Source organism: Patagioenas fasciata, chromosome 2 (genome assembly GCF_037038585.1).
Source record: "Patagioenas fasciata isolate bPatFas1 chromosome 2, bPatFas1.hap1, whole genome shotgun sequence".
Taxonomy (NCBI): domain Eukaryota; kingdom Metazoa; phylum Chordata; class Aves; order Columbiformes; family Columbidae; genus Patagioenas; species Patagioenas fasciata.
In genome coordinates, this window is record NC_092521.1 from 27,988,314 (window position 1) to 28,013,482 (window position 25,169).

Consider the following 25,169-nt stretch of genomic DNA (forward strand, 5'->3'; position numbering starts at 1 on the left):
GTAACTGGGGGAGTACCCACAGAAAAAGACTTGAAGATTTCTTTATAGTTCTTGTTTGAGATGTCTGTATCAAAACTTCCAAGATGATTTTCAGATTTCTTTGCAGTCTTTCACAGGCAGCTGTATGCTCTCAAGAGGGGAAGAAATTGTGAGGATTTCCACAGTAGTGCTGAGGAAAAAAACACTTAGGTCAGCACTTGGCTGAAGATGGACCCAGGGTACGTTGTTGGTTTGGGTCTAATTTGAGGGTGCCTCATAGCTGATAGTTTAATTTCTACATCAGTTGCATCTGCTGTCTGGTTGATGAGAAGCCTGTAGATGAGTGAGCCTGAGCCTTTTGCTATTTCAACACAGAGTTATGCTTACATTAAAAAAGAAGATTAGGCATCTAAATGTCTACCTCTTAACCATGGCTTGAATTCCAAATTCATGTAATAAATCCTGTTGATAGTACTGAAGCTTTCTTTCCATTTTAGTATAATTTTGTCATGATTTTCAGCTCCAGGCATTGGAGGAAACATGCTTGTTGGCTTACTGGTTTTGGCCTTCTGTTACTGAAGTTTCTGAGGTAGATGATGGAGGACATGATTACATGATCCAAGTCTTGGAAGTGTGATCGTCCAATAAATTACATAAGTATTTGCCTTAGCCCTGGAACTATTACATTAACTTGACCTGGTGTTTATTTTATTAAACATACTGGTGTGGGCCAACCCCAGCAGCAGCTCAGCCCCACACAGCTGCTCACTTACTATCCCCCAGCAGGATGGGAGGAGAGAATCAGAAGGGTAAAAGTGGCAAAACTCAAGGGCTGAGTAAAAGACTGTTTTATAGGTAAAGCAAAAGCCAGGAGCAATGAACTTTGTATTCTGCAGTTCAGAACTTTTGCTGGGAGCTTCATTCTCATTCTGTGGGCCTTGTGCCCTGTGGTTTCAACATTCAGTTCACCACTTTTCTGAGAGAATGTGTGGTGTTGATTTTCTTCAGAAAGTTAAAAAAAGTTCAGTAACTTAGACATGACATCAAACGTTTCTCTCATCTGCCTCAAACCACAATCAGCAAGTGTAAAGCATACACACCTTTTTGACAAAACAACGCTCTTCACTTAGAAATACATCGAAGCAGAAACTTATCTTCAGATCTCATTTCTTGCATTTTTCTATGTAAAACAAACTTTGAGGGTTTATTGGAATTGCTTTTTGTATTATCTTTGTTCACACTGCTCACAGGAAGGAGATGCACACGGGACATAAATTAAATATACTTTTTATTAGCAAGGCTTTTCAAATACAGTCTTGCATTCAGCATTTTAGCTGAACAGAGTTTAATGCAGATTGAATTACTCCATGCACCACTAAAATAAAGGATGGGTGCTTTGTCCCTGCAGGAACAACATGCTTCATTTCCAGTTTAACTCACACCAGTTTCAGCCGACTTCCCATCTTTCCTGCATCAGTTGGGGAAGATGTTGCCTTTTTTCAGCCAGACTACCAAGATATTCTCACTGTTGAAGTTTGTTTTGTTTTCTTTTTCCATTCATTCACATCTGTGAGTCTGTCCCTTTCTTTCCTACCCTTACCCCCCGTCTGTTCCCAGAACATGGGCTGGTGCTGGGGTCTGGCCACCCCTGTGTCACTGCTACACACTGACAGGGTGTTCGCCATCACCTTCAGCTCCCTCCCTCCACCCACCTCCCCAGCAACTTCCTCCAGAGTGCTCAGCCCCCTTCATTGCCTCCATTCCACATGTTTATATCAAACATCAGCTCGTATCTGAGACATTAGCTGAAGTCTCTGCTGTAGACCTGCCTCCAACCCTCTTTCAGCTCTCCCATTACCACATTGTACAGGTGATTTCCGACCTTATTCTTACCGTCTCTTCCCGTACACCCCATAGAACTAGTCTTTCTCTTGCTCTGTTCGATTTCTTGAATCCATTCACAGTCACATCTGGTGTTTGAGTCACAATCTGGCTACTTCTCACTGCATTCTGGTTGTTCTGGTATCTCTAAGAACTTAGAACTTAAACCAAATGCAAATGTTTCGCAAAAATCCAATTTCCCTAACCAGCACCTTTCCCTGCTGCTTGCTTTAGCACTCTGCCCACACCACTCTGCCCCAGCTTTGACTATCAGAACCTCTCAAGAAGTGGCTACAGCACCGGAGCCCTGCAAAACCATTTTTTTCCTCTTTCTGAACACTACAGCTCCCTGAATGCATCTTCTTTGTCATAGATTTTTGTCCCCCCTCTGACTTAAGAGTTCTTCAGTTCTCAAAACTAAAATCATTGACTACTAGGTGAAACTGTTTTAATATTCTTCAGCCTTTCATCTGTCATCAGTTTTCACACATGAAGAGAGAACAAGCTTAGCATGCAAGCCTCAGGTAGGTTTATCATCTAATCAAAGCTGTGGTTTTGCTCAGAAGTTGCTTGCAGCTCAGAAAAATGCATTTCAGCTGGCAGCAGATGTTCTGTACATTTACATTGCTCATCTGAAAAAAAGAAGAGGTACAACCCAAGCATACTCCAGCAAAAGCAGAAATACTGAGGCAGGACACATGGAACTGGCATTTACATAGTATCTCCAAGTCCAGGTGTATTGTGTGTGAGAACAAAAATATAGGTAATAAATGTAAGCCTTTGTCTCATTTAGAACTGGAATTCCACAACCAGACCTAACAGGGAAAAGGGCAACATCAGAGTGTGGATTTTCCAGATTGTGCCAGGTAGATGTAAGGTAGTAGAATGAATTTCTGAAAAGCAGTAACTCAGTGTTAACATAGAAGCTGGTCTTACAATTCAAACTGATGAAAAATGAAACATTTCTCTCTCCTTGGAATATCCCCTGGAACTGTATCAAATCTGTCTGATCACCATGTCTCTAGCTTTAGATTCGTGGACAACTATTTTTTTCTTTATATACCTAGTTAAAAAATAACCTAAAAGTTAGAGAGCTGGGACTGTTCAGCCTGGAGAAGAGAAGGTTGAGATGAGATCTCATCAATGTTTATAAATATTTCGAGGGTGGGTGTCAAGAGGATGGGACCAGATTCCTTTCAGTAGTGCCCCACGATAGGCTGAGGGACAAGAGGCACAGACTGAAAGAAAGGAGGTTCCATCTGAATATGAGGAGAAACTTCTTTGAGAGTGACAGAGCACCAGAACAGGCTGCCCAGAGAGGTTGTGGAGTCTCCTTCTCTGGAGACATTCAAGACCCACCTGGACACATTCCTGTGCAATCTGCTCTGGGTGAACCTGCTCTAGCAGGTGAGTTGGACTAGATCATCTCCAGAGGTCCCTTCCAACCCCAGCCATTCTGTGATTCTGTTCCAAGGTTAGACGATATTTTTTGAATACGTAACCTAGTTGTTCATTCTCTTTATGTGGGCTTGTAAGTCTACAGAGGGTGTCTGGGAATACGAAGCTGAATTTTAGTTCATCAAAGCATCCACTGTAGGCAACACAGGCTGATACTTGCACATTGCCAGTGATCTCAGAATAAAGAAAAGAAAGTGCAAATTAGATTAACTTAGTCTCCAGAACAGGACACTTCAAAAGGATAGGAGAGCTAAGTATACAAAGTGTATTTTTTCCTTCTTTTGATGACTACTGATCACCACTAGATTATAAAAATCGGCTAAATGTGCCCTAAAAGTACAAAATTATCATTGTTAGAAAATCAGCTAACATGCAGACAATTGTAATGTGAACCGAAGTTCAGGGTTTGTTTAAACTGAAATGCTCCATAATGTCTGCAAAGACAAAACCATCCTTAAACAGTGTTTAGCTTCACTATAATTACTAAATTATACTGTAACACTTATTCCCCTCCCCATAATCCTTGTACCTTACACTGAATTCATCCCTGACCTCACACTTCCTTGTGTAATTAAAGCTTCAAGTATTAGCTAAATTCAAACACCTTAAGTGTACCATAATCCCCATGACATAGTTTTTCAGAAAAAAAGAGCTGTTTATAATTCAGTATCCTAGCTTCAAATTTGAACTCCTAATATCACCAAAGCCTTCCTTTCTCAAATAGTGTTTCAGGTATTATGGTTATTTCAAACAAAGCATGACTTCTCTTTCAGGTTGGGAAAGGGGGAAGTAAATGTCCAAAAAGCTCACACATCAGTCATGCTACTGTCCTCCCATCTTGCTCTCGCCTCAAAAAATAACTCTTAAGTTAGAACATGGTTATTGTAAGGTTCTAAAATATTATCTAAATTGAAATATAGCAGTATGAAACTTTTAGCATTTTTTGTTCCATAACTTACTCAAAATGAAATCATTACTATCTGGATGATAATAAGATCAAATAATCAGCTGCCTTTAAGGCATACATGTGCTACCTCTTGCAGTTTAGAAATGGTTGGGAGCTGGTGCTGTTACAGCAAATTCAGCTATCACCTGAAAATACCTGCTTGCTTTCTCAGTGGTAGAAAATAAGGTATCAGAGCACCCAAGTCTCATCTCGTGGCACACCACCTTACTGATCCCATCCTACAGCTTCTGAAGCAAATAAAATTGCTTGTAGTTCATACGCATATGTTGCACTTCAGTGTAACTTCAGTTAATAGCCAATTAAATACACATGGCAATGTGTTGGACTCACAGCTTCAGCAGAGAGCTTTGAGGTTAGTTTGTAGATCTTGACACAAGAGGATGGGAGACCACCAGCCTACCAACACTCCATGGATTCCCTTCAGTACCCAGAGGTTTGCAGTTCATATCGCTCAGATCCTTTGCTGCTTTCCTCCCATCATTCCTCACTAGTCATCACTGAGGACTCACTGGAAATTTGCAAAATTTACACCCTTTCTTCCTCCCTTGAGCAGCTGGCCTAAAAATGGCCTTTTCTTCCTTTCAACTAGACATGCAGGTCAGGCCTGCTTCAAAGTTTGGTCTTTAATTTCCTCCAGCTTCGAATAAGTGCTCTGAAGTTCTGGCTCAAGCCTTTTTTTCCATAGTTCTTGAACTGCGAGAAAAAGAAGCTAGAGCCACTTCCCTCTACAAAATCAGTATTTTTCACTATACAATCATCCCTCCATGAAATTAATCTTTTTTAAAAAAAGGTGCCTACACATTCACCAGGCTGGAAGGAAAAGACAGCATACCCCAACAGTTCCTAAAGTGATGGGGACCAGGGACCTACAGTGGTGGGATGCACTCTGGTGTCCCCCACTCAGGGTGCAGGTGCTGTTTCTGGACCTGTACTCTTCCCATACATTCACTGGCGAGACCCGGCTGCCAGCCCAGCAAGTGTTTTCCCAAGAGACAGAGGAATCTGATGTTTCTGTCACTGCTGTCTCTAGATTACTTGCAGAAAGGAGTTCTACATTTCCTCAGCAGAGTAAAACTTGGCCTTAGTCTTTTGTGGAAAGATGTTTTAAGCAGAAGTCTTTCGGAAACAAAAAGAAAGGCTGTGCTGTTTACTACTGCCCAGTTAGGTGCCTTAATTGAAAAGTGCCTGTTGTTAAATAATCATGAGGCAGATTGTCAGGGAAATCTGCTGTGACAAATCTTAGTCCCAGTCCAACACAACTGGATACTACACAAAATATTAGCAATAATTTAGCTAGAAGACAGGTTCAGCATCAAGAATTAATCCCAAATATAAGAGACGCTTTCCCACTAGCCTACTAGAAAATACACAGTATGGGTTAACACACATTTACGTGTTCTATAAATCCAAATGAAATTCCTTTAGCTAAAAAGTGATATTCTTCCTGTCTGTATTTTAGTAAAAAAGCTCGAGTAGTAAGCATCCTTTTTGAATCCATGATGTTTAAACGCTTATCTTTCTCACTGAAAGAAGAGCTGAAAGAAGCAAAGAGTCTCCCTTCTGGGAACTAAAATAACATACAGGAAATTCAAATGTTTTTGTTTTTTAAATATGAAAAACAAAGTATTTCCCCAAAAGACAACTATTCGGTGCCAACATCTAATCCACAATATATGCAGAAAGTACAACATAATGCTTTGGGTAAAACTATCCTAAGGCAAAGCTTGAATTTTTACATCTCTTATTCTCTCAAAATACCTAAGAGGAAAGAAACAGAAATTTCTCTCAAAATCAGAAACCTGAAAGGGAGAAAGTCCAGCTACAACTTAAACGTAGCTGTTTCTAGAAGAAAGAGGATGACTTTTCAGTAAAACTTCGGTTAAAAAAAGTATTTTTATAGTGGCTTAATAAACACGACCACTGAGAAAATGTCTCTGCCCAACTAAAGGGTCTCACATTCAATTTTTTTACCTCAAACTTACTGGCAAGATTGATGAAAGAAAAAAATGCAGTTAAACCTCCAGGTGCTGCAATAGTGCCGTGAAAGGCACCTGTGCAAGAACAGGACAAATATTTCTGCTACAAATTTGTCACTACAACACACACAGCCTGTAAGTAGCTGCAGCCACCAAGGTCAGAGATTTGGCTGTTTGGAGCTTCTTTCCCCTTTTTGCAAAATAACTGTTTAAGTAAATTGCTTCCTTCATTTTGTTGGCATTTTGAATGTTTCACATGAGTAATGAAAATGTAGTTAGAAGCCATGATATATTTGGATACTTACATTGACACAAAACTGAAGGAATTTAATCACAGCAGATATGTATTCCCAATATATTATAAATGCAATAAAGTTCTATAATAAAGTATTTAGCACTTAGAAGGCTAATTCTCAGTTTAAAATATTAGGTATCGCAGGTTTAGGATACATCTATATATACATATAGAATCTCAACTCAATTATGAAGAAAATAAGCCTAAAATTTATCATCATTAAAACCGGCTCAGATATAAGTATAAATCAGTATATTAACTGGTGTTGACAACGCACGGTTAAATCCAAGCATGTAGGCAATGCAGAAATATAAATTTTGCCTCATTTGTGTTTATTTTTATGCAATTAATTTGCTTCTAAAGTTTATTAGTAGTAGTAGGGTCATTTAATAAATCACTTTGGACTCTCATTGAAAACACTGTCATTTTAATCCTTGCATACTTTACCTCTTCAACTCCTATATCTAAAGCCTGAAAACTTACTCAAATGCATGAAGGCCTGCAGTAGCCGCAGAACCCCATAATTCAGCAGGCACAGAAAACAGGCATGTTTATTTCATTTCAGTATCTACAGCTTACTAAAGTTAGCTGGGAAACCAGCAAGCACTAGCAGTTTCACAAAGTCTAAGCCTAATTTCCTTTTTAAAATCCGTTCAAATTCTAATATGGAGATTTTAATCATGCAAATACAACAGCTTAAACTAACATGACATTCAAAACAAAAGATGAAATAACATCTATTCCATCACATTGGACCCGAATTAAAATGTTTGGTAATACATCTGTTAAAAAATCAAGCACTTGGTCTATTGAGAGTTCTGGAAGATAACCAGCTGTTGCGTAGCTCTCTATGGTGAATAATCCATGAGTGTGTTTAGGTAAACTAAGTACTCTAAAACCCAGCAAATGAAATCTAGATCTTACATTATGGAGCAGAAAGGTGAAACTTCAGTTCAGAGGTAGGTACAAGTTAAATCTTTGTCTTTTATAACAAGCTTTAAGATTCATAGGAACTATGGCATGTTTGAGTTTGGCATGTTTTATTTTTTAGCTGGCTTGAAATATAACCCTTTTCACGTTTCAAAAACTGCAGGCTAAGACAGTTTTAGTGCTATGTGCTGTTCTAGGAAAAAAAAAATAACCAATACTTGGTTCAAATGGGAGATAAGAATATCTATCACCCACCTTGATCAATCAAGTGATCACATTCAGTCTTCCTGAGCTAGGAAGCAAAAACCCCTAAGCCTTCTCGTGTACTTAATTTTTCAGTAGTACACTAGATATTCATTATATTGACACTGTAATAAGAGCACTTACATCAGTACTTTATTGTTTATGTTAATGAGTATCATCAGAGTGTACACATCACTGTAGGGGAACAACTCATGTTAGTCTTTCTGCACTCACCTAACTCTAGTCATAGTGTGAAAAAACATTAATGGATTGTATCAAATTACACATTAAAGATTAAATGGGAATGCTTATTTTATTCCAGTTATCAAATAGCATAATAACTGTTAAGGAATACTTCTTGCTTATGGAAATCCTTCTTATAGTAAAAACCATTTTACTAAGTGCTCATTCCAAGTATTACAATATGACTACGGCAAATAAATTAAGTCCTTGTTTCAAGCAGAAGGCTCCAAATTTGCTTTGTCCTAAACAAGCTTTCTGCTTTTAGAAGTTATTTTAATTTCGTGGTAAGAATATTTTGTCGCATTTGACACTAAAATGTAAAGCCACTCTGGTGGGCATTGCTCTTCCCAGAGCAAGTCTGCTCTTTTAGCTGAGCAAGAGATGACAGGCAGGTCAATATAAGTTAGTCTCATTTTCTGTTTATCTGGAAATAATTCCAGTTGAGTAGAGATCAGTTGTAATAGCAGATCAAATTTTTCTATTTTGAAGTAGTATTGTATCAGCATCCTTTACCAAGCAATCCCAGTGCAGTTACTTGTATACAACAGAAATGTGACTGCTATCAACTTTCGCTGTCAGTGAGTGTTCTGTTAAGACTACATTTGTAATCCTGTATGTGAAAGCTTCTAATGTCAATTTTACGGTACCCCATCACCTCCTCCATCCCCATTTTCAATCAATTCATGTTTCTTCTTTTGTCTTATTGCCAAGCATCGTGCAATGCCCAATGCACCTCCTTTTAAAAACCGTACAAAATTGTCTCCCACCAGAGGACCTAAAGCAAAGAGGTTTGCTTCTTTAGTGCATTCATAAGTGTATGGATCGATTTCTATAGGATTCCCCTTGCATGTGATGGGCTGGTTGGAGTGATGACCTATGCTATGCCCTTGGTCCTTAAGAAAGAAAAGATTTGGGTGAGAACCTATCAGAACTAAGGCTACAGAAAACTTCAAAATTTTCTTCAGTCCAGAGGCACTCTGAAGAACACATTTCATTTCAGGCTTGAAGGAAAGTACATTGTGTTCAGGGAAACTAGTGTACGCAGAATGGAGATTAGAGTCCACAGTATGGGACTGAGTACACATCATATGATAGACCTTGTGGTATTCAGGGTAAAGCTTTTTTGGTAACTGTTTGAAAATTAGACTTGTATCGGTAACTCTTCTCCGGAACACATGGATTACTGGGATGTTGTTGTTGTAGGCACAGAGAACAGCATCCGCTGCTGTAAGTCCAGCACCCACAATTAACACCGGGTCTGCCTTCCCACGTAATTTTCCTTTGCTGATAGCAGCTCCGAAGTCAGTCATGGAATGAAGCACAAAAGGAAAGTCTTCTCCTTCAACTTGTAATCGGCCAGGAGAATCAAAGGTTCCTGTGGCAAGAGCCACGTTCTCAGCAAAGAGGCAGAAAGGCACGTGAGAACCATCTGTTGCTCGCTGGTAACCTCTGACTTCCCAGTTTCTCTTAATCAGTGATTTCTGTCCATCTTCCATTTCCAAGTGCTGTGTTGAAATATTTTCATTTAGTTGACTTCTGTCTTCATCATCCTTTCCTCGGTAAAGCCTGGATACTGATGTTACGTAAACATTGTCTCTGAAATTCTTTTGGAGGCCCATGACTTTAACATAGTGTTTATAATAACAAGCTATTTCCTCTGGCATTACTCGATCACTCTTTATATTTCTGAAACAAAATTTAATGGTTCCAGTTAATACTTCGACCTTATTGGTAATTTGAATATCAGATATGACATAGCACATGACACTCAAATGTCAAAGGATTGAACCTGCTCAGTGTAACTGACACTGAGTTAGGTTTCTTTAAACACCCTCAATTTGTTCTCTTGATTCCTGATACACAAGACAAGCTAAATTCTCTTTAATAGCTGTAAATCTTTACAATGTGAAGTGCTATGGTGAACAAATTAAGTATAGCAAAGCTCTGCAGTTTCACAGCAGGTCTGTAGGGAAGTGTTTTACAAAGCCAGTGTAGCATCACAACTGTCAACAGTACAATGGTGGCTAAACTTGTACTCAGTGAGAATACACTTACTTAGGATATAAGTAATTAAACATCATAGTAATTGTTAAGTGCTAATTTTGAAACCCTGGGTTTGACATATTACCTTCGTAACATAATCCTCATTATACTTTGTAAAAGATCTCTCCTTGGGTACAAGTAAGTTCCATAAGTATCAAAATAGGTAGTTCCATATCCCAAGGATAAACAAAGCAAGTGTGACACAGTACCTTAGTGCAACTATGTAAATAGGATTATGATGTCCAAGCGTCCAATAAAAAACACTTTTGCACTGCAATCCTGATATTACACCTATGCTTTTCTAATGTTCATTGCATTCTCATTTACAAAAACATAAGCTTAAAATGTAACTATTTTGAACAGGTGCCTGAGTTTTGCTGCTTCTTTAGAAGTAAGCTCTAGGAAGAAGGCAAAAGAGCACCAGGATTGCCACTGAATTACACGTAGAAGCATATTTACAAGAAATCAGGCTACTCATTCTCACAGATTAACAATATAATAGCATATGTACTATTAAATGTTCGGGTTACTACTCTGAAAATCCTGATGAGAAATTTATTGAAAAGGATAATATGACAGTGTGACACCTGTTAACAATGAAACTTAGGAAACTATTTTACATATCTAGAAGTTTTCATTATCATCAATACTTTTAAATGTGTTTGTTTAATTGTAGTATAACAGGTCAGCATTTCTGTTTCCACTGTTGTTGAAAACTATAATATAAACAAATTAGCTTCAGATAATAAGCAGCTTATGGGATTTCAGTTAATAAGGAGGTAAGACTACTGTGGTTATCTAAGAAAGCGATTAAAGAACAAAGGCATAGATTCTTCACTGCAAGTGTTGTCCTGCAACAAGTTACAGTCTGTCCTTAAAGTCATATGCCCAAGTAACTCTTCTACTTCCTTTGCCATACATGGTACAAGAACAACTTCCTTTATTTTTGCTAGAATAAAGTCAGAAAAATAAAATTTTAGGAAAAGCTTATGTAGAGTGTTCCTACGTTCATCTGCTGACACAGACCTTTATGAATTAACTGCACAACTGAAGTAAAAACAGTGAACTTGTACAAGACAGTAAGTCTTTAAAATTTTCCCAAGAAACTTACTACTAGAAAATAACATTGGGAAATAAGGAATTATGCTCTTAAAATTAAAATTCATAGTTAGCAACATTTCAGATGCTGCAGCTTTGAATTATGAGAACACTGGAGTGCACAGCAACTGAAGCTGCATCCATATTGAAAGAGGAATTTCTGTGGATTTTTAATTCCTCCCTCAATTCTTATCAAAACTATGTACAGTAACAGCAGTTCTTTGTGAGATGCTGCTGAAACACACTATTGCTAGTACGTATGCTTTCAATACACTCACAGCAATTACTCTGGCCAACCGTTGTCCTTTTTTTTTTTTTTTCCCCAGAGTACACACAGCAGAATAATTTCCAGTGCCACCACCTCAGTAAACAAAATAAAAAGTCTTCCTATGCACAAGGAAGTATGAATGTTTTCCAGTTCTTAAAATGATGTTATTTGGGTTCTTGCAGCAACTACATTTCCCAAATAACATCAGGCAATATCTTTACCTGCGTTTGCTAGCTGCCCACTCCTTAAAGGTGAGGCCAGGCAATTCCATCCAGTCTCCAAAACTGATTGTTAGCATAGAGCCTTCCATGGACTACAGAGGAAAAAAACAAGACACATGACCAAATACATTTAAAATGGTTATACATTTATGTAAAATGCAGTGAAGTTCTTCTCATTGCATTCATTTAGAGCAATAAAATACCAGAACATAACATCAGGACACTATGTGAAGTGTTGGTGAACTATTTTGGTGTTCAAGTTAAACGCTATTTTAATGAGCAACTACATGATCTAATAAAGCAGAAGGTGAAGAAAGAACAAGTGAAAAGGGTACTAAAAGTAAGTTATTTATAGTACAAAATTAGAAGAAAAAAATAAGGTAAAAATAACAGCATATGAAAACATTAAGATTTATCATTTTGTATAAAAGCATCTGGAAACAACGCAGATGATAAAAAAGTAACAGAAAATACTCTTCATTATAATTAATTAAACTAACAAAAACCCACACAAGACAGGTCATAAATCCCCAAATGAAGAACATTTTTTCCTTACTTTCTCATCTCATACCATATGTCTGAGAAGAAACTGGACAACACTCTCAGACACATGGTGTGAACTGTGGGGTTGTCATATGCAGGGACAGGAATTGGACTCGATGATCCTTGTGGGTCCATTGCAACTCAGGACATTCTATGGTTCTATGATCTCCCTAACATATTTGGGCTTTGGTAATTAAGCAGTTGGAACTGCAATTGCCCTTATCTAAAAAGCCCTTAGATAGCAAGAAAATCCCCAAAACACAAAATCATCACGTTACCCTGTAAGTAATATGAAATGTTTACTCACATGCCAAGCCCCACCAGGTGGTCCTTTACCAAGCACTATGTGGGGAATATAATTATGTTGTTCCAGCTTCCAGTGCAAAACTGACGGGTAGTCGTATCCAAAGTCGGCATCAGGATGAAGCAATGTATCAAAAAGCACTGCAACGGGGTTTGAAGAGCGTCCTTCAAGGCCTTCAGACAGGTACTCTAGATCCTGAAGTATGAAAGAAAGTTTACTATGTTCATGCATCTTATACAGGTCATCATGCTGTTCTGATGTTATACAGAAGTTGCATTTCAAAGGAAAAGACAATTAGTTCAAGTTGCATTTTAAGCAACGATACATAATACAGAAATTCAGTCACAAAGCTTTTCAGAAATAACTGCCCATGATTCAGTTGTTCTATGACCCTGAATAGTACATTTCACTCATTAAAAAATTACATGTTAATAACACAGTAATACTGGGGCAAGTCAGTACTTGAAATTCATTGTAGAAAAAGAAGCATAGGGAATCAGAGAACAGCAAAATTGGAACCTAAAACCATCATGTTTGAAAAATGAAATGGGAAAAGCTCCTTTGACAGTTCTTAAGTAGTTTCAACATTAAGTTTATTATATTTTGAAATAATAGAGGTATTATAAGTATTAATTACAAAGATGAATTAAAGTTAGGCTTATTCACAAATCAATTAATGATCAGAACAATTTCCAGAACTTTCTAAAATGTTCACCTTTCAGCATCCATTAACCAGCCATGTTCTCCTAAAAAACTTTGCAATGCAATGACAAATGTTTGAAGAGAGAACAGAGATCTGAAGAGAAAATTTGCCATAATTTTTTGGCTAACAAAGACTGGGCAGTTTAGTTTGCTAAATTGGGAAAATCTCAGGAGGTCAGGGGAGGATGAAGTACATAAAACATCTGTAGCCAAAGCTTAGAAAACCTACTATCCTGCCAAAAAATAAACCCTGAAACTTAAGGTCAACATTACATGCAAACAGCACTGAAATAAAACAAATAAAAAAAAATTCCACAAAAACAAACAAAACCAAACTCTAAACAAACCTCAAAGCCAAACCACCCCTACTTCTCTACTAAAAACCCATATGTGTGTTTGTATTTCAAATACATCAGTCACACAGGCAAAACAGTTAGTGATAGTACTGTGAGTAATCCATCAGGAACATAACGAGGTGAGTAGAAAACAATGATAACATGGCAAACAAGTGAATAAGCAGAAAGAAAAATAATGGGGAAGATTTATCTATTCAAATGAGACAGAAAAATTGGATGTATATGAAGACAACAAATACAGTAGAGGAACAACTGTGTTTTCAACACAAACACTAAAGGATGTACATTGTCCGAAAAAAAAAAAAATGGGTTGTGTTTATAGAGGATATACATCCCTAATGTTACTAAAATCAAGTCTTAATGAGAACTGTACTATTTAGGAAGATTTTAGCTTGAAGCATGTTAGCAGCGTGTGTTCTTTGATGACAGTGCCCAAATATCCTAGGACACGAACGCTGGAATTCGTGCATCAGCTATTCGCTGACCAAGTGGTGCTTCAGACACTTTTGGCAAGTAGTAGGAACACAACAAAGGACAGATTGTAAAACCAAAAAACACCACAAACAAAAAGCCCTCAGGAACCACAAAACCCACAACAAAAGCACCTCAGTCTTGGACTGAAGGGTCACATGTTGCTTCTATTTAAATTAACAGAGTAACAATGTAACTTAGTAACACAGTAGAGATACAATTCAGGTAAGTTGGCTGGTTCTTCACAATGCAATCTGCATAATATTTTTTTGGATAGGCAGTTCTTAAAATGATTCCTTTCATCTGAAGTGTCCTATATAGAATTTGTTACAAGCCACTGAAGAAGGTATATACTGCTCTCTGTTTTACATATAGGAAAAACAGAGGCCAAGAGACAAAGCTGGTTGTTTGAGGCCACACAGCTACTGAGCTTTACTGTGGTCTAATTCTTTGTGAGCTGAGAATATTAAGTATTTTTTTGTCTATGGCACTACTTATGTAAGTTGCAAAAGCATTTTAAACAGGCTTATTAAAGAAAGCCTATGTCGTAATCCAACTTGCAGTAGTAAAAGAGCTAGACAAGATGACAATCAAAGCTTACTTGATCAACGATAGAAAGATGACGAGCTTCTTCTAATTTCGTGTGTAGAATGGGGTTTGGGTGTATAGCCTCAGGAGATAAATATGGCCTGTATCCAGAGAGCAGGTAAGAAAGGCAAATTCCTGAAGGTCCATTTCCTATTAAAGAAAGAAGTTACTGCTTTAGCAAAAATGTCAATAACCTGAAGTTTGTAAGTCACTAAATAATTAACAACAAAATCACATTGAAGTATTATAATGTGATACTGTCCGGATTTAAAGCAGCTTATAAACTTCACAGTGAAATAAACCTTACTAAAGGAACCTCCTCCAAATAAACTGAGTAGAATACTTTCCAGGTTACAATAACTATATGTATGACTCTTTACACCATGACACAAAATGCATATAAATAACTTCATAATTTAGTATGCCAAATTCACTCTGCTTCTTTGAAAACAGTCTGATGGGTAAAATCTGATCTGCCTGTCAATCACAATAATATCTAAATGTTATTGCCATCTTAGAACTTTGCATTCCCATTTACACTGCGTATTGTAAAACACGGAACAAAAAGACAATCTAGAACATATGTTCTTCAGGACTGCCCATAAAATAAAGAGACAAGCAGAAAGCTGAAGACTGTGCAAATCAGATGAGAAGCTACAGACACAGCACGACAGCAATGTAAAAGCTGTGTGAAGACAGATAAGTGGTAAAGTACAAGAAACTCATGTAAGACCATTGTTCAGCCACAATATAAATTCAAACATCTTTCTACATCTTTTTTGTAGCATTTTATAGTTCATTTATGTGCATTATTGCTATTTTAATAGACTCATTTTCAAATTTTATTAAAGGCATGAAACAGGGACCAAAATATTATCATAAGGTAATTACTTGTATTTATTTGACTAGTATTAAACAAAGTAGGGGACCATATTTATACCATGCAAATACAGAGGGAACGCCCACGTTGCAGTGTCAGACATTGAAAGGCAGGCAAAGCTAAAGTCAGAAAAGTATGTGCTATGATACTGAATTTAAACATGTGACTATGTACTGTTGTTTCTATAGCTCCTCTTCCTCACTAACTAACTGAAAAGCAGTGTTCTCCTAATGAGGCACTATACAGTATTTTGTCTTTGTTTTCCAGCTAGAGTGGCACAAATGGGATACATTCTTAAACGTGGTTATGTTATACATCATTTTAACGTGCTTTTCTTGCTTCATGTTATTTTTTGTTACTGATTTGCTGTTTATTTGGTATTTGTTTCAGACTATGGAAATGATGTTAGATGAAAAGCAAATTCAAGTGATTTTCTTATTCGAGTTCAAAATGGGTTGTAAAGCAGTGGAAACTACTCGCAACATCAGCAACGCATTTGGCCCAGAAACAGCAAACAAACGTAGAAGGCAGTGGTAGCTCAAGACATTTCGCAAAGGAGACAAAAGCCTTGAAGATCAGGAGCGTAGAGGATGGCCATGAGAAGTTGACAACAACCAATCATCGAAGCTGGTCCTCTTACAACATAAGAAATTGCCAAAGAACTCAACATCGATCATTCTATGGTCATTCGGCATTTGAAGCAAATCAGAAAGGTGAAAAAGCTTGACAAGTGGGTGCCTCATGAGCTGACCAAAAATTGAAAAAACTGTCATTTTGAAGTGCCATCATCTCTTATTCTACACAAGAACAAGGAACCATTTCTGAATTGGATTGTGACATGCAACGAAAAGTGGATTTTATACGACAACCAGGGACAAACAGCTCAGTGGCTGGACCAAGAAGAACCTCCAAAGCACTTCCCAAAGCCAAAAAAAGGTCATGGTCACTGTTTGTTGGTCAGCTGCTGGTCTGATCCACTACAGCTTTCTAAATCCTGGTGAAACCATTATATCTGAGAAGGATGCTCAGCAAATTGATAAGATGCATGAAAAACTGCAACTCCTGCAGCCAGCATCAGCCAACCGAAAGGGCCCAACATACAACCACACATCACACAACAAATGCTTCAAAAGCTGAATTAATTTAGCTATGAAGTTTTGCCTCATCTGCCATATTCACCTGACCTCTTGCCAACAAACTACCACTTCTTCAAGCTTCTCAACAACTTTTTGCAGGGAAAACGCTTCCACAACTAGCAGGATGCAGAAAATGCTTTCCAAGATTCCAAATCCAGAAGCATGAATTTTTACACTACAAGAATAAACAAACTTATTTCTCATTGGCAAAAATGTGTTGATTGTAATGGTTCCTATTTTGATTAATAAAGATGTGTTTGAGCTTAGTTATAAGGATTTAAAATCAATGGTCTAAAACCACAATTACATCTGCACCAACCTAATACACTCCCACAAACAGATCAGCACAAGATAGCCAGGTATGCTTCAGTCCAGGAATTCAAAGCTCAAAAGAGATGTAAGCCCCTCCTGTCAGCCACTTGCCACATGAGAGATAGATGTGAGAGAGAAGCTTAGCAAAAAAATTGAAATCCGCCATAACAAAACCATAAAGTTGTGAAAACACTCTAATCATACTTACAGTTCAGAAGCATTCCCATGACTGAGCAAACTCTTAACTATTTTAAGAATTATATCTCATGCACAGAAAGTAATTTTGTTTCTTTCTACAAGTGCAGAGCTAGATTTTCTTTTCCTACTGGGATGTAAAGGAAGTTAGTCCACAACAGAAACAGAAAAATGTATGCCATATCTGAGGATGATGTGCTGAAGATTATTTCTACTAGATAAGGCTAAAAAACAAAGGCATAACAAAAGTTGCCAAAACTAAGTCTGGCAAGGGCCAACAAAATTACTGAGGATGGAATTACGTTAAGGGGATTTACTGTCACTGAGGGCCCCAGCCAGTCCCCTGAGACCATCCAGAGAGAAGATTTGCACCCAGTTACTATTCTTTGAGCAGACTGAGTCCAAGAGAAAGAAACTCCCTTGTGGATATGCTCTCAAGAACACACAAGATAAGGGTTCAGCTGCACGGTCTGCAACTTACTGTGATTAAAAAAAAAAAATACACTACAAAAACAAAATCCTTGAGAAAAAAAAGTCATTTTGAAATGAGAAATTTATACCTGAAGAGTATGTTCTTTATCTACACACAATGTATGTAATAACAGCTCTGATCTCAACTGAGAGATATTATACGAATGTTATATACACAACCAATATATCGCAAAATGCCATGGCCCTTTTCATTTTATATCCCAAAACCCCATGGTCCTGTTCATTTAAGCAGCAGTTAATATTGTAAATAAATAATGGCAGGTTTTCCTGATCAACAGTAAATTACAGTACAATCATCTTTACATTATGTGTCTAAATTTAAAGCAATAATCAAACATTGTAACGACCTTGTTATTTGGATGAAAATTTAAAACATTGTGTTTACACAGTATTGATCAAAACTAGTACAGAAGATGACAGCATCTAGCTCAGAACATTCTCTAAATTTAGAGCTTCAGCATGAAATTCTCCAATTCCAACTCATTCAAACGGAATCTATCAGTTTCTTCCCAATTTCTTGAAGACAGGTACAGCATTGAAGTTACTTAACAATAACACAGTAGCTTAGTACTCTATGCAAACTGCAGTACAATACGCAGCACAAAGTTGGAATATATCTTAAATTGGGCATCTTACAGTGAAAAAAGGCATGGTGAAGTCAAAAAACGGGCAATATAAGTTATTGTTTCATCTTTAACTGTTTACACATGTGCCATCTTTTTCTTTTTGATGAATAAACTAGTGCAACAAGAAGATGACACCAGGAAGCTGAAAGAATGTTTAATTCCAGCTGTACAGGAATCACACAGAGAAGATTAAACCAATAGAAAGTGTATGTGCATGTGTATATCGGGTGAGTTATTTTTGTATTCTTCTACTACGTTATGAAATCATTTTAGATCCTTTCTAAGGCTCTTTAGACAGCCAAGGAATTAGTGATAACAGGCTGCCAACGTAGAAGATCAGCTTGTGATGTGGCACAAACGTATCTGGGAAAAAGCACTTGGGCAATGTATTTGTTTTTCAAGGAGAAATAGTCAAAGCAGCTGTGTTTGGTGTCAGTACATAGAAAGATGCTCTAGACAAAATAAGTACTGAGTACAGGTATTTGCATAATGCATATCTGCAAAACTAAACAGTGAAAATTGAGTCATTAACCATATGGCAAACTTATACTAAGGCTGATAAAATGCCAGGGAACTGTTGTTCTTTAGCTACGATGTTGAACTCAGTAAGTGATTCACGTCTGTCACATCCACGTCAGTGTGTTACATGAGCACTATTTTAAGCTCTCATGAAGGGAGCTTTGAGAACAGGCACTGTACGAGCACAAATCTTTCAAAGTTGTGAAGATTTACTGTGAACACATTACACTGAAACACCATTCTCTGGAATCTCTGCTTGTTTGCAGGTACAATTAAAGTCGTTTGTTTGCTGTAGTCCTAGTAGCTTTGGACTAGATTATTGAAAACCTGCTTTACCCCAGATCTTTTCTTTATCCCCTCATCAAGTCATGATGGTAAGGAGCTGGTGACCAGCTGTTGCTGAAAAACCTTGGCCCAATACAAATCATCCTGGCATTCTCAATTAGGCTGTGTACCTAAGGAGTCTGCTCCCTCTGCTATCCTGTCATTCAGCAAGAGCTTACAAACACAACTTTAACTATTAATTCAAACTACAGTGTATTGTTTTAAACTGGTTGAACTGACTGAGATGTATTTTGGAAGAGACAGGACAATATTCAGATGTTAGTGAGTAACGCAACAAAGAAGAAGGCAATTAATGCCATTAGCATCTTAACCAACAGATAGCACACATTTTACATTATGCTTTTCACTGTCCCATCTGGCCCCATAAATGGCTACTGGTGCACCATCAACAACCTCTGTGCAACCTGAAGTAGACATATCACATTAATCAAACCCTATGTGATCAACACTAGAATCCAAACACTTCTTAAGACTCATGTATCTGCTTTCAAATAATGTGTCTCATTTTGTTAATGCACAACTTGAATTCATATATACACTAACAGCAAGTCCCTTAACATAATTTTGTGACACTGCTGTTAATCATAACAACTGCATTACTCTAATAAACATCTTCATTATAAGGAGGCTAAGCATTAGTTATTTAATGATAAATGACTTCATGCAGCAGGTCTATAAAGGCAATAGCAGCAACAGAGAATCTTAAAAAAGTGAAAAAACTCACCTATTATTACTACAGGCAGGGTAAGTACAGAGTCCCCTGGAAGAACAGTTTCTTCAATTAAAGGCATTCTTTTAATCTTCCTCCCAAGGCTGTCACCAAAATACTGGACGAAGGAATTCAAAAGCTGTCCTTCTGTTTCAGGGCTGCTGTAACTTCTAATTAAAAAGGACAGATGGGAGAATGGTAAAACAAAACAGCTGAACTGTTGTCAGAACAATATCTTCAAAAATAAAGTTGGTTTTGATGCTTTACTTTAAGAGCTACGGAATTGGCAAAACCGAGACCAAAACAGATATGCTACAAAATTTTATTCTTCAGCATAGCTTTTCCAACAGAAGATTTTTTTAAAAAGTCCACTTTCTCCTAGAAAGTCTACAGAAAGATAACAAAAAGGCACAGATGGCTCTGCAGCGATGCAGATTTCTGATTTCAGTTTATACAAAGCCAAAGTATAACCAACAAGCATTATTCTGATCCCACACACAGTAGAGCTCATTCCTCATTACTCTTATCAAAAGAGGAGAGCTACACCCTGCTTAGCCAATTAACAACATTAAGGCCAGCCCAAAGCTGAAAGAGCAGCCAAGTTACAACAGTAGCTGTTCGGGTCCTGTCCTACTTGCTCAGCCTTAACAAATTTCTGTTCAGATAGAAGTAAGGCCAGTTAATGTTTGCAGTGATGTGAAAAAGCAGAAAAGCGTCATCCCTGTAAGCCCTAGACACAGTCTGTTTTACCACTATTAAAAGAAAACTTTTTATAAAAGGAACTGGCCATGCTGTCAGGTTAGCTAGTGCACAACAGACTGCCTTCACCGCTAGCAATTTTCCCAGATTTCTCCGCTTTTTCTCTGCAACACCCACCTAGGTTCCTCTCCTAACTTTCCACCGTCTAAATGTGCCTCTAGGCTACGAAGACTTGTTTTAAATTGTTTGATGTTTAATTAGTTAGGAGTCCTTTCTGAAACCTTTCCAGGTCATTCAAGAAACATGCGCTGTTTAGCTAGAAAGGTAGGGGCATATTACAAATAGTCTGTTATCGGCAGTTATTTTATTAAGTCTTCAAAATAAAGACTGAACTCTTCAATTAAAAATACCACAAATGACGTATTTAAATATTTTTCTCTTTACAGAGTTGTAATTATTAACTTACTACATAAATGTGCTCTTACTTCTAAGAATCTGCAAATCTTAAAACTATTCTAGTATTTCAGTAATTATTTTCTACACAGGACCAAAAGCGTAAGATACCAATTCAATTCCCATGGCCTTCAAGAAGCCACGTACTCTATATGCCACCTCAACTCCCAAGGCACTGAAGGTTCTGCTATGTATTTCAAAAGCCTTCCCTCAATGGGGAAGTTTGAAGTAAACTAAGAATTGTACAGTAACAACAGCACTGCCACTCACTGTAATACATCTGACGGTTATTTCCTTGTTAAAAAGGGTGGGGAGCTATTCTAAAGTTGTATTTATTTCTAAAAGCAAATACTTGATACCTGTATTCCTTGCACTACAACAGAAAAGTTCGCAAATTACATGTTTACTGTTTAATTACAGCTGTGCATTAGCTCTTTGTGATCTTGTAGACTCAAAACATACAAACACCGTGAGTAGAGTACAAGGCAGAGAGAAGATCTAATTACCATACTGTTTTATTCACCTCTGTTTTTAGATAGACACATGTAGACTACATTATTTTCCAGCCTTTGCTCAAAGTTAACTAAGGCAAAACTACCCTATGCTTTGCAAATCCAGGTTTAAAGGGAGCATGCATGTTTTAGTACGGTTTTAATATACTTGCTATGCTAGATGGAAGATAAAAACCAAAAGAAACATTTCAAAACCTCTTTTATGGGATATATGCACAGTGCTATAGGCTACGAAAGAATCTTTAACAATAAAAATGTTGCTTCTGTGCAGTCGAAATAGTGTATCACAAACTTTCCAACTGCTTCAGCACAGGATCTAATTTTGCATAGAAAGATCCACACAGAACACACAGTTTCTCAGCCATTGTGCATGTGAAGCAGATGAAGGCCTGTTGGCAGAAGCGTGTTCTTCCTTTGCAAGAACTTCATATCAGAATGCAACAAGATCTTAAGCAAGGGGCCACTAAGACCACCATCTTCCTAACTTCTGAACAACACTGAAAGCCATCAAGTACCAGAATTTTTTATATTGATAAAAACTCACGGTAGACAGCTTTGCAGTGGTAGAGATTTGGTAAAAATAGCTATGGTTCTAGTCGTGAAGAGGTGCAAGCAGGCACAAAGATGAGTCAGTTCCAAAGCTAGTGCTTAGTTCACCTTATGCTGGTCATACCAAATAACCTCGCGAGTTACATTCTGTCAAACACCCAGATTCTACAACAGCTCATTTTTTCCCCTTTTTTAGTCAATTACTTGGTGTGAAAAATCCACTAAGAGAAAAAACACTGAATATAAGTATTTTTCTCCCTTTAAAAGAGAATAATTATTTCACAGTAACAGTAACTGCCTTAATTTCCTGCAAATTATTAAAGAGGTGTCTTTTTCAGGTAGCGGTTGTGGAAGATACGAGAATTCCCTACATACTTTTAGCAAAAAAAAAAAAAAAGGCAAGTAAATTGACTGTAGTAGGCGGTTATCAGAAGACTCGTTATATAAAATGAATTTAAATTTGTTCTCAAGTTGACAGTTCGGGAAGCCAATGTCACACCGTCAGATTGTTGGATCTTTTCAAGTAACGAAGAAGAGCGATGCCCGTCAGGACCGGGCTCCCGGCGGTGCAGCGCCACGAACCCTGGAGCAACACCGAGCATCAGCGAGCGCCGGCTCCCCTCGGCCGCGCTCCGGGGCTGCCCAAGGTCACAGCGCTCCTTCCCGAGGCCACCGCCAGCCCTGCCCGCCAACCCCACGCTTCCCCGCCGGCGCACCCGGGGAGCGGAACGGCGGAGAGGGCGTGCGGTGCCGGAGAGCGCCGCGGCCGTCACGCAGCAACCTCACCGAGGCCGCAGCACCGGGGTGACGGCCGCGGCTGCGCTTCCCGCCCGCGGCTGCGCTTCCCGCCCGCCAGTGTCACCGTCCATCCCGGCACCGCATCCCCCGGCCCCCTCACCCCACTACTCGCCGGCGGCCCGGCTCCCGCGCCGGAGAGGGGACAGCGGGCAGCCGCCCGGACCCACCGGCCGCTCTCTCCCGCCGCCTCACCTGAAGTGACCGGCCAAGGAGCAGCGGCAGCACCACACGGGCATGGGGGGCGCCGGTGGGCTCGGGGCGCCGGCGGGGCCCAGCGATGAGGCTGGGGGGGGACCCCGCGCCGCGGCTCCGGCTCCCGTTCCTGCTCCTCCTACCACCGCCGCCGCCGCCACACTGGGGCCCGCGCGGCGCCGTCCCTCCGCCCCGCTCACATGCGGCAGCGGGTCACACGCGGGAGGAGGAGCCGCCGCCAGCACCGTGAGGGAGGGACGGGCGGAGTAAAGCGGGCAGGGCGCCGCTTCCTCCTCCCAGCACCGCTGCGTTCCCGGGCGCAGGGGCGGGGGGCAGCGCCGCGCCCGCTCCCCTCAGGAAGATGCGGGATGCACCGCCTATCCCTGGGGAACGCAGCAAGGGGACACCCGGCCTGGCACGGGCGCGAAGGAAGGATGAGCGGGGAGGGCGGAGCAGCGGTGGGGAGACACCTCGTTGGGTCGAGGGGGACGGCAGGAGCCGCCCGAGGCTGCCGCGACCTCCGCACACACGCCCCCGGAGAAAGGAGAGGACGCTCCCTGCCGCGGCCCCCGGAGCCACTCCGCCGAGCCGGGGCCTCCGCTCACAGGCCAGGCCGCGCCGCCCTCCCGCGCAGCGGCAGCACCTGCGGCCCCGCCCCACCCGCTGGCGCGGGAACGGGGCTCCAGCTCCGAGGGGAATCACAGCAGCTGCGGTGCCCGCGGCCCTGGCGGTAACGGCGCAGCCTTCACCCCCGGAGCTTCCTACCGCGCCCTGCCAGGTGTCGCGTCTGAAAAACGAGGAAATTGACAGAAACCAAACGAGATTAAAAAGTTTAGAGGCATCGTTTGACCAATATCGACCTATTTGGGTACAATACTTCATACATGTTTTATTAGCTATTTTCAATTGCGTCTTATAAATACTTTGCAGGTGTGCATATTTGGGAGAAATAATTTCTTACCTAGTCTCTCCCTAGTCACAGAACAGCTGAGGTTGGCAGGAACGGCTGAAGATCATCTGGTCCAAACCCTGCTCAAGCAGGGCCACCTGGAGTCAATTGCCCAAGACTCTGTTGGGTTTTACATGTCACCAAGGATGGAGATTCCACAATCTCCCTGGGCAACCTGCTCAGGTGTTTAACCACCCTCACAATGAAAATAGGTTTTCCTGTGTTCAGGTGGAACTTCCTGAATCACAGAATGTCAGGGATTGGAAGGGACCTCAAAAGATCATTTAGTCCAGTCCCCCGGTCGAAGCAGGAACACCCAGATGAGGTTATACAGAGAGGCGTCCAGGCAGGTTTTGAATGTCTCTGCACAAGGAGACTACAAACTCCCTGGGCAGCCTGTTCCAGTGCACTGTCACCCTCACTGAGAAGAAGTTTCTTTCTGTATTTAAGTGGAACCTCCTGTGTTCCAGTTTGTACCCAGTGCCCCTTGTCCTGTCACTGGTTGTCACCGAGAAGAGCCTGGCTCCATCCTTGTGACACTCACCCTTTACATATTTATAAACATTAATAAGGTCACGCCTCAGTCTCCTCCAAGCTAAAGAGACCCAGCCCCCTCAGCCTTTCCTCATAAGGGAGATGCTCCACTCCCTTAATTATCTTCGTGGCTCTGTGCTGGACCCTCCCCAGCAGTTCCCTGTCCTTGTTGAACTGAGGGGCCCAGAACTGGACACAGTATTTCAGATGAGGTCTCACCAGGGCAGAGTAGTGGATAAGGAGAACCTCTCTCGACCTACGAACCACCCCCCTTCTAATACACCCCAGGATGCCATTGGCCTGTATTTCAGTTTGCACCCATTGCTGTTGTCCTCTTCCAGGACACCACCAAAAAGAGCCTGCCTGTTTGTTCCCTCCCATCAGGTATTTATACATATGGTCAAGATTCTCCTGACTCTTCCACAGGCTAAACAGTCCCAGCTCTCTCAGCCTCTGCTCAAAGTAGCCAGTCTGCTGAGACTCCCATGTCTCACCCTGGATTTCTCCAAGTCTATTAAGAAGCAATAAGGGAGAATGAAAATAAAATATGACTATTTATTAAACAATTATAGCCTTTCATACTGAGTTAAACTTGCCAATTTGAAAAGTCTTCTCAGTGAATGCATTCCATAAGTCCACAATACGAAGACCCTACAAGGCTGTAGAGTTACTGGATCTGAAGCAGCTGTTTTGGCAGCTGACA

General features: G+C 39.9%; 1 protein-coding gene across 1 annotated transcript; it reads right to left on the reverse strand.

The window, feature by feature from the left end:
- Positions 1–6,867: 6,867 nt before the first annotated feature.
- OSGIN2 (oxidative stress induced growth inhibitor family member 2) lies at positions 6,868–23,579 on the reverse strand. Its single transcript, XM_065832937.2, has 6 exons — positions 22,984–23,579; positions 19,796–19,950; positions 14,580–14,716; positions 12,453–12,644; positions 11,603–11,694; positions 6,868–9,658 (listed from the first exon to the last, which is right to left on the reverse strand). Exons 1-6 carry the CDS (start codon positions 23,025–23,027, stop codon positions 8,611–8,613), a joined length of 1,668 nt encoding a protein of 555 aa, XP_065689009.1. The 5' UTR covers positions 23,028–23,579; the 3' UTR covers positions 6,868–8,610.
- Between the last annotated feature and the right edge of the window lie 1,590 nt (positions 23,580–25,169).

Coding starts and splice junctions, on each gene's coding strand:
- OSGIN2 (XM_065832937.2), bottom strand. CDS start 23,027: ATGCCCGTGTGGTGCTGCCGCTGCTCCTTGGCCGGTCACTTCAG. Junction 11,695..12,452: donor CACCTGGTGGGGCTTGGCAT/GTGAGTAAACAT, acceptor TTTCCTCTGTAG/TCCATGGAAGGCTCTATGCT. Junction 9,659..11,602: donor TGGGCAGCTAGCAAACGCAG/GTAAAGATATTG, acceptor ATTTTGTTTCAG/AAATATAAAGAGTGATCGAG.